At 35.2% G+C, this 9,330-nt stretch overlaps 1 protein-coding gene across 1 annotated transcript; it reads left to right on the forward strand.

Moving 5' to 3' along the window:
• Positions 1 to 886: 886 nt before the first annotated feature.
• Positions 887 to 7,926, forward strand: LOC104905281 (S-adenosyl-L-methionine-dependent tRNA 4-demethylwyosine synthase). Its single transcript, XM_010693762.4, has 9 exons — positions 887 to 1,054; positions 1,369 to 2,330; positions 2,954 to 3,069; positions 3,815 to 3,990; positions 4,890 to 5,080; positions 5,343 to 5,429; positions 6,683 to 6,840; positions 6,935 to 7,145; positions 7,500 to 7,926. The coding sequence occupies exons 2-9, from the start codon at positions 1,491 to 1,493 to the stop codon at positions 7,650 to 7,652; spliced, it is 1,932 nt and encodes a 643-aa protein (XP_010692064.1). The 5' UTR covers positions 887 to 1,054; positions 1,369 to 1,490; the 3' UTR covers positions 7,653 to 7,926.
• The last annotated feature ends 1,404 nt before the right edge of the window (positions 7,927 to 9,330 follow it).

Below are 9,330 nucleotides of genomic sequence, written 5' to 3' on the forward strand. Positions count from 1 at the left end.
TAGGGTTTAGTGTTTGGGGTTATAGGGTTTAGGATTTGTGGTATAAGATTTACGGTTCAAGGCTATAGGATTTAGGGTTTAGGGTTATATGGTTTAGGGTTTAGGGTTAAAGGATTTAGGGTTTAGGGTATAGAATTTAGGGTTAGGATTTAGGATTTAGGGTATAATATTTGGGGTTATAGGATTTAAGGTTTGGACTTATACAAATTCTAATCCCTAAAAAGCCAAACCCTAAGCCTATAGTCATAACCTTTTAACCCTATAACCCAAACAGTTTGGGGCTTTAGGTAGAGGTGATCAAATTGCGGGTCGGGATGTTCTTATAAAAGATTTGTCCGTTAGTCGGAATGGACCAAAATCCGAGCCAATTTTTCTGCCCAAAACTTGATTTGCCGGGCAAAAAATAGCAGGCTTTTTGAGACAAAATCGAACCGAGAGGAAATTTAGATTAAAAAATTATTTTTGATTTACCCGAAACCGTCTCAAAAAAAAATCTAGTCAGGTACAAACACGGGCCAAAAAATCTGCCCAAGCCCGGATATTTTTCAAAGTCGGGCTAACCTTGATCACCTCTAGTTATAGGATTTGGGTTATTGAATCTTGATTATTCTTGGGTGATAGGTTATTGAGTTATTGAAAAGAGGATCATTGTTTTATTCTTAAAAAGAGTAGGATTGTTTTGCCCTGAAAATGAAATTACTATTATACCCTCAAAAGGATGTTAATTACAGTAAAACTGCAGTAGTGAAACAATGTTAAATTAATGTTGGACCAATTACAGTAAATACAATTGTTGGACCATAAACTGATCAAATTAACTTAAATGACTGTTTCAACTTTCAATCTAGTTTTACTGACGCAGATTAGAAGTAATAATCTTTGCATTAAACAATGTTAACAGTAGTTTTTATCTAAAATTATTCGATTGCAACTATAAGGAAAAAAGAAGAAATTCTAAAAAGGCTGTTTCGGCAACCACTATCACCGGCCACCCGGCAAAGCACTGAACTCGGCCGTCTTGCGTAAACCCTAGTTTCTGTACTTGTTGCACCAGGTAACATTCTTCACTTTCATCATGCTTTCCTTAAATGCTACTTCCTCTTAAACCCTACATAGATTTTTATTATATGAAGGTTTTTTTTTTTGAAGTTTCTTTGAATATCAATTATGAACTTGTTAGTCGAGCTCAATATTATCCGGACACAAAAGAGGAATAAAGTTTAAAGACTTGTGCTTTTTTTCTTTGGTGGGTTTGTGCGTTTTTAATCAAATGATGTTGGTTAGTAGTTGATGTAGAAAAACTGGAAATGCAATGTAAATGAAGTGTCAATATTTCAATTTTTTGATGTGTATAATTTTCATGGGCAGGATTTTATGGCATTGTGATCTACCTAAGACAAGACAAGGAAGAAATTTGAGTTGGGATTGAGTTGGTAAAGTTGAAAGAGTTCTGTTTAGTCTATGAGTAAAGTTTCTAGCCAGTTTTGACAATGGCTCCGTCGTTTCTCGCCTCTCGTGTAACCCTTCTTGCCCTTCTATCTGCCACCACCTTTTACTGCTTATATAAATCTCGCCGCCTCAAGCTTGCTTCCCGGGAAGTTGCTTTTGCTTTCCGGAATCCGAAACTTATCTATATCACTCAAACTGGCACTTCTAGAACCCTAGCTTACCGGCTTCACAAGCTGCTTGTTTCGAAGGGTCTCATCTTTGACCTTGTTGATGTCAAAGATTATGAGCCGGAGGATCTTTCGAAAGAAACCCTTGTTGTGATTGTGAGTTCTACTTGGGAGGATGGGAAACCACCACCAATAGCCAAGTTTTTTGTTGATTGGATTGAGGAGAGTGTGAATGATTTTAGGGTAGGAGCACTTTTGCTTAGTAAGTGCAAGTTTGCAGTTTTTGGAGTAGGTAGTGGGGCATATGAGGAGAAATTCAATGCAGTAGCAAAAGGAATTTCTAAGAATATGAAGGCATTGGGAGCAAATGAAGTGGTCCAGTTATGGGAGGGAGATGTAGATGGCGGTGGATTGGGGAAAACTATTGAAGCTTGGGGTGAGAAGTTGATTGGGGTTCTAAAAGGCGGTGTTCAGGAAAATGGGTTAGTTGCTTGTGGGGCGTTAGAAGATGAGAGTGATTCAGAGTATGTTGATGTGTCCGATGACGAGGAGTCGCTAGAAAATGGGGAGGAATTGGAGGTTATCGATCTGGAAGATCTAGCTGGTAAGGGGCCATCAAGGAAGTCAAGGAATGTAGCCGAGGTTAATGGCGCGAAAACTGATGGGAAAAAAGAAATGGTCACTCCTGTAATTAGGAAAAATCTAGAGAAGCAGGTGAGTTTTGTTTTCATAAATTCTATTTGATTAAAAGAAAAAAGCGTTGATAAGATGATAGAATTGTTTGACAAGAATGTTACTCTGTTAATACTTATAGTACCTAATTCTCCATTTCTGTACTTGGATGAACTTTATATGTTGGATTTGTAGGCCAAGGACATTGGCTTGGGGCTGAGTGTAGTTAAATAGGCTGTACAAGGACATTAAAGTTAAGCCAGAAGCAATGTGGACCAGTTTCTAGATTTGGCTACTGGAGAAGCATAGAACAGTCTCATGTTCTAATTTTAGTATCATAGCTGTTCGGGTGCCTCAAATGTTAAATCCTGTTCGCGTTTTATTTCTTTGATTCTTAATACTCCTAATATTAATACAAACTTGAAATATGTAGGTATTGCAAGTATGAATACATGATATAAGTTCTATATGAAAATCTACAGTTAGGTTTCTTTTGTCAGATTCCTGATTCTTTTGCTATTGAAAAATATATTTGGAAGCATATATGTTCATCTCAGCTTGTTTAAAATTTCGGTTGAAGCTTTCTAATTTTTATTGACTTGTTGCTCTTTTATCTTTGTCAACTTCATTCTCTTACTATTTATTTGTTTGTTATTTCTTGGCAGGGCTATAAGATAATTGGTTCACATAGTGGTGTTAAACTTTGCAGATGGACCAAGTCACAACTTAGAGGACGTGGAGGTTGTTATAAGCACTCCTTTTATGGAATCGAGAGTCATAGGTAATTTGTTCATGATTTTGTTTTTACCTTTTGCAATCCGCCAACATCTAGAATTTTGTTCCTTTGTTGCGATTCTTGGTTCATCGAGTCGGATTCATGGGAGCATCTTTACTTTGCTCAGGTTTGTTTAATGATTCTTGGATATATATCATAAATGCTGTTCCTTTCTACACATCTTATGAAGTGTGGTGTAGGGAACATATCAGTGGGAATTCCAAATAACAAATGGGATTTGTATATGTTGACTAATTAAGCTTGGCAACTGGGACCTTCATAGAAAAAAGCTTGGCAAATGGGATATTTCAAATAGAGAGAATAGCAGTCAAGAACTATGGATGTTTCTGTTGCACAGGGTCATTCTGAGTTTTTATGAGTTGTGTGATTTCTTTTGGAAGTTCATGGCTGTTTGTTAGTTGTTATTATGGAGCATTGATTCAAATAATGATTGTTTGTAACTTTGTTGCCTCAAAGTAGTTATTAGTTTGTCTTGGCAGAATCAATAGGATAAAGAAAGAAATCCCTACTTTGCATCGACTTCTCTTGGTGCAAGAAAGCTTTAACATTATCGCTAATGGTAGATTGGCCTTTGAATTATGTAATTAGGACAGCTACCATGTTATATATACTCTTGAATGTAATTTATATCCTTATAGAGGTGAATTGTATTTTATATTGCTCGAATCCATCATGCTTGAGTTTAGTTTATCTATCTTGAACTTAATGGACTACTTTGTTTCTAAAACAGGTGCATGGAGGCGACACCTAGCCTGGCATGTGCTAATAAGTGTGTATTTTGTTGGAGACATCATACTAATCCTGTAGGGAAGAGCTGGCAATGGAAAATGGATGATCCTCTTGAGATTGTGAACACCGCGATAGACCTGCACACTAAAATGATTAAGCAAATGAAAGGAGTTCCAGGTTTGTCACTTTGAGAAGTGTTCTTTTATGGCTATAGATTCTTTTTATAATGAAAGTAAGGCGGGCTTGCATGTGATCTTGGACCTCCTGGTGGAAGTCCGACTCCCATCATGGGGAATTGAAGATGGGATGAGGCATGAGAGCTACTGTTCCTTCTCAGACCGGTAATCATTAAGTCATGCAAATAGAAGTGTGCTACACAGACTGAAGGCTTGTATACTGATTATGTACAAGAAGTAAAACTCGAAGATTTTATAATTTGGTTTCCAAGTATTCAGCAGAAGTTGTTACGATACAAGTGACTGTCCTAGTTCTATGGCCAACACTTTTTGCCCAATGCTATTGCATCCTGCCTTGCTGGGATGCTTTTGAGGGTAGATTATGCATGGTTTTTTTTTAAAAATATGCATATCAAGTGATAGATAAAGTAGACCGTCTGCTCCTTTGGGACAAATCACAAATGTCACGGACGGCAAGCTACCTTGGCTATGCTGTTTCCTAATTAATACTTGGTTAGCTAGTTTCTCAGTGCATTGTGTATGAAAATAAAGGCTTTGATTTATGAGTTGTTTGCTGTGCTAAAGATATAAATGAGATGGAAATGATCTTTGAAATTTGATTACTTATTCTAGTCAAAGTAGTTAACTAGTTAGGTATCTCTTTGTATGACATCGTTTTACATACGTGGTTTAATTGGTATCCTTAGTTTTATTTAAGAATGATTCTTATCACCATTTTCTGATTGGCCAGACAAAATCATCTGTGCTGGAATGTTTAAAATTATCTTAATCTGTTGTTAGTTGCCACTATGCATAACTGTAGTCATGTTCCCTTGTGAAGAATGGTTTTGTATGTTATTGCATCAATCAGGACTAAGTGTTCAAGAGTTGCTGTTGCAGGTGTGGTAGAGGAGCGGTTGTCAGAAGGTCTATTGCCCAGGCACTGTGCTTTGTCACTTGTAGGAGAACCTATTATGTACCCCGAAATTAATTCACTTGTAGATGAGTTGCATCGGAGGAGAATTTCTACCTTTCTTGTTACAAATGCACAATTCCCTGATAAAATTAAGCTGCTGAAACCAATCACACAGGTGAATCAATTTTTGTTTGGTGATAGATAGTAGATACTGGTGTAGTAAATAAATCTTCAAGAGTTTCCCCTGTTTCGGTTTTCCCCCAAACATAATTCTTCAAGAGTTTCCCCTGTTTGGGTTTTCCCTCAAACATAATTCTTCAAGAGTTTCCCCTGTTTGGGTTTCCCCTCGAACATAGTTCTTCAAGATTTCCCTATACGTGGGACCCTATCTTCTTGAGCTTTATTTTAAGTTTGAAATTTTGTTTTGACATATGTAGTTGTATGTGAGTGTGGATGCTGCAACAAAAGACAGTTTGAAAGCTGTGGATAGACCTCTGTTTGGTGATTTTTGGGAGCGCTTTCTGGTAATTCACTCTTTTCATTGAATACAAAATGCAAGGCTTTTTTGGTGCTTCTTTAATTGACTTGGTACTATATTTATTTACCCTTTCATCTGATAACAACATATGCAATTCTTGCGGACCAAGAGTGGAGAGTAAATAATGATTTTGGAAGTTGATTTGTGTTACTTGATTGAGAATTGATCTATTCCATATATCATGATTGTGCAAAAAAGGTTCACTGTGATAACTTTCTATAAGAAGAACACTTGGATCGTGTTTCCTTTTTTCTTAGAATACACTAGTTTGTTGGTCTGGCAACTCCCCGGATCATTGTCTGTAATATAATATTAAATCAAGTGAACTATAAATTCGTTTTATAGTTTGAGATTATATACAGTTTTTTGTAGTTTATGATTGCAATTTTATCGGAAGTATTATTAAAAATCTATTGTTTCTTGTATCAAAATTTAGCACAAAATTGGGTAATCGACAATCAAACAAATTTCTAAAGTAATTTACTTGATTAGCTTTAAGATGGAACTTATTCTTTACTATTACGAAATTCCTTGAACTATAAATTGTACGTATAATTAGAAGATGTTTTATTGATTAAGTTTTATGACCAACAAAATTTAGTTGGTTAAGTGATGAATAATGTCATGATTTAATTTTTTCACTTTTTATTTATCTTTCTTAAAACTTCTATGTACGAGCAACATAAGAGATTTGGCGTATAGTTGTGCTATAGATATTGAGGTCTTAAACTAATATAATTTGAGCAAGGAAAGAGTTAGAATGATTTAAGTGTATGTTTTTTTTTGTGCTTACATTGCAAATATTAGTTGTGTTGGAGTGGTGGTAAAAAATCTACCTTATTAAACATGAGGTTGTAGGTTCAAGCATTGATACTTACATTTGCGTGCTTTATTTTTTTAATGAGAAAAAATTAAGTGTTAAATGTGTGTATGATGAAGTAACGCCATGTCAGTTGTGAAGTGAAGGGTGACACGTGGCTTCTTAGTTCTTACCATTTCCTGGCAACACATTTTAATATATATAGTAGGTTTTTTTTCCCTAGTATGTAGAATTAGAATTGCTTGTGATATATATTGTTTTCCCTGTTTGTGAGCTGTTCGAATTTTTATTGTGATAATGTGTTATCATATCTCCTGGTGTATCAGAATGCTTACTGCCCCTATTTACTTCTTAGAATCTAAATTCTTGTTTTGACTTTTGACAATGGCATCCTTTATGGTGGTACTGGCAATTTGCAGGACTCCCTGACTGCTCTTAGAGAAAAGTGTCAGCGGACCGTTTATCGCTTGACTTTAGTGAAAGGTTGGAATGCTGACGACGTAGATGGTTACTTTAAGCTTCTTTCACTTGGAAAGCCTGACTTCATCGAAATCAAAGGCGTAACTTATTGTGGATCGTAAGTATCATTCGCTACAATATATATAGATATATATTTGTGTTTTTCTTGTGTTGAATGTTGTACTCAAGATTGTGTAAGGACTCTGTTACAGAACTGCAACATCGAAGTTGACAATGGAGAATGTTCCTTGGCATTCTGATGTAAAAGCGTTTTCAGAAGCCGTGGCTCTGAAGAGTGAAGGCGTGTATGAGGTTGCTTGTGAGCATGAGCATTCTTGTTGTGTTCTCTTGGCAAGGGTTGATAAATTCAAGATCAACAACCAATGGTTCACATGGATAGATTATGAAAAGTTTCATGACCTGGTTAGTCATTCTTAACATCCCCATTATATAGCTAAACAAGCTTTCCCATTTCTTTTTATCCTTTTATTTTTGGAAAAAAGTCTTCCCGGGGAATTATGATTTAACAACTCTAAAATTGGAGTTGCCAAAAAAGTTGGCCCAATTGCTGCAAGTAATCTAGACTTGTACTGTTTCTTGGAATAATGGAAGTTGTGTGAAGTTTCAGAAGAACCACGTGCAACTTAGGATTCTTCCAGGGATTTAGAAAGTCGAAACTTGGGACTATTTGTGGCTAATGGTCAAAACTTCAGATCAGATAGATCCATTTTTCTTATAGTTTCAAAACTTTCTTAAAGTTTGCTATCTGAAATGCAGGTTGCTTCTGGTGAGCCTTTCAATAGCTCAGATTACATGGCTCCGACACCAGCTTGGGCGGTATATGGAGCAGTAGAAGGTGGATTTGATCCACAACAAGCGAGGTTTAGGAAGGAACGGAATCACAAGTCAAATCGTCAGTCTACAACATGATTTGGATGTTATCGGTATTTGATTGACAAGTGAGTTACAGAAGATATGGAAGTTTTGGGTACCCATCAGTCACTCATATGAACTAAGTTTTCGTCAACAGTGATTATGGGAAAACAGATAGGTTTATTGTTATGCAGTAAAGTTTTGGTACTTTTTTAAGTGATAATATAGCTATATGACATCAGAATAATTTTAGGTATCACCATATCAGGTGGTTTGAAGGTTGACTTCATTGATGTACTATAATATCTATAGATGGATTTATACTTCATCAGTTCTTCTTGCTAATCCATTTTTTGACTTTCATGATCTAAATACAATAATATTTTGTTTACCATAAAAGTTTCAACAATTTTATTAACTCATCTTATTTGTAGGGAATTGAATCATAATCATATATCTTTGTTTGCAATGGGTTAACCTGTGAATTTAGATGATCATAGAATTCATAGGTATGGTATGTTTTGAAATATGGTTTGGAATTTGGCCTTACGAAAGTTTTTCTCAAGTCAAAGCTAATCCAAATCTTGATAAAACAAACTTTAGAAAATTATGTACTTCTCTAATTGATGACTTTTAAGAGGTGTTTGGTATTATTTTATTTTTTTTGACATCGGTGAAACAAAAACATAAAAAAATCTAAAAACTAGGAGAGGTGAATCGTTTAACCAGTTCGTGCACATATAGTTGTCCGGCTTGTGCAAGATGAACTTGTTGATGATTCACCTTTAGAAAAAAAAAAACACCACTGAATTTTTTTGCGAGTAACCTAATTGGACGTATAGTCCAAAATAGGAGCCTTCTTGATGTCTTATAGAGATAAGATGAGATTGGAGCAGTCAGATATTTGGTATCATTATCGTAAGTGAAATGAAAAGGATTTGGATAAGGAGGGGAAATGTAATAATAAGTATTATCTTTGATAGTTGTTTGGTATCCTAGTGAAATGGAAACAATTGAGAAGTTTATAGTTGAGAAAGAAAACATAATTTATTTCCACTAGGTTGACAAGGGTAACAATTGGGGGAGTATGTTACCTTTCGAAAACAGATTTTGTTACTTATAAGTTATAACTTATACCAAACAATCAAAAATGAAAACACTAATTTGAATCCGCTTCCTACATCAAAAAAATTTATTCAAGTCCCAAAAAACCTACCACAAACATGTTATAATTACATAGAATATCGTTGGTTTACATTATTAGTGAGTTTTGTATATTGTTTGTACTTGAAAATTTGTGCTCTCCTCATCTCTCAAGCTGGAGAATATGAGAAAGGAAATAGTCAAATAGAATTATTGTATTAGGATGGTGGCATGGTGCATGTCGAAGATCATAATATCAGCAACGTTTATGACTAGATTGAAATGAACTACGGGGAGTTAATTTTGTGAACACCGAGCCTCGAAATGCTTGGAGGGGGAAATTGAGATTACTTATTACATGGCGATTTTAAGTACTTTATGGGTGATGTTTAACAATTCCCTTAATGTTTGGAGACGAGAGGAAAATTTAGACAAAAAGAGCAGTATAGAGGATTATTTAATATTGAAATAACATTATACCATGAAACTGTTAGAAAATAGTTAGAAAGTCTATTGTCAAAAAACCAAGTTGTGTAATTTTTTAACGTTGGATAATAAAGGATATTTTTAATAATCTCACGAGTCACGATAG

Source organism: Beta vulgaris, chromosome 1 (genome assembly GCF_026745355.1).
Source record: "Beta vulgaris subsp. vulgaris cultivar EL10 chromosome 1, EL10.2, whole genome shotgun sequence".
NCBI lineage: Eukaryota > Viridiplantae > Streptophyta > Magnoliopsida > Caryophyllales > Amaranthaceae > Beta > Beta vulgaris.

What these genes read in the sequence shown, in the direction of transcription:
- LOC104905281 (XM_010693762.4), top strand. Translation starts at nt 1,491, where the DNA reads ATGGCTCCGTCGTTTCTCGCCTCTCGTGTAACCCTTCTTGCCCTTCTA. An exon ending in ATTTTTGGGAGCGCTTTCTG is followed by an intron (nt 5,430 to 6,682) that starts GTAATTCACTCT and finishes GGCAATTTGCAG; the next exon opens with GACTCCCTGACTGCTCTTAG. An exon ending in ATGAAAAGTTTCATGACCTG is followed by an intron (nt 7,146 to 7,499) that starts GTTAGTCATTCT and finishes TCTGAAATGCAG; the next exon opens with GTTGCTTCTGGTGAGCCTTT.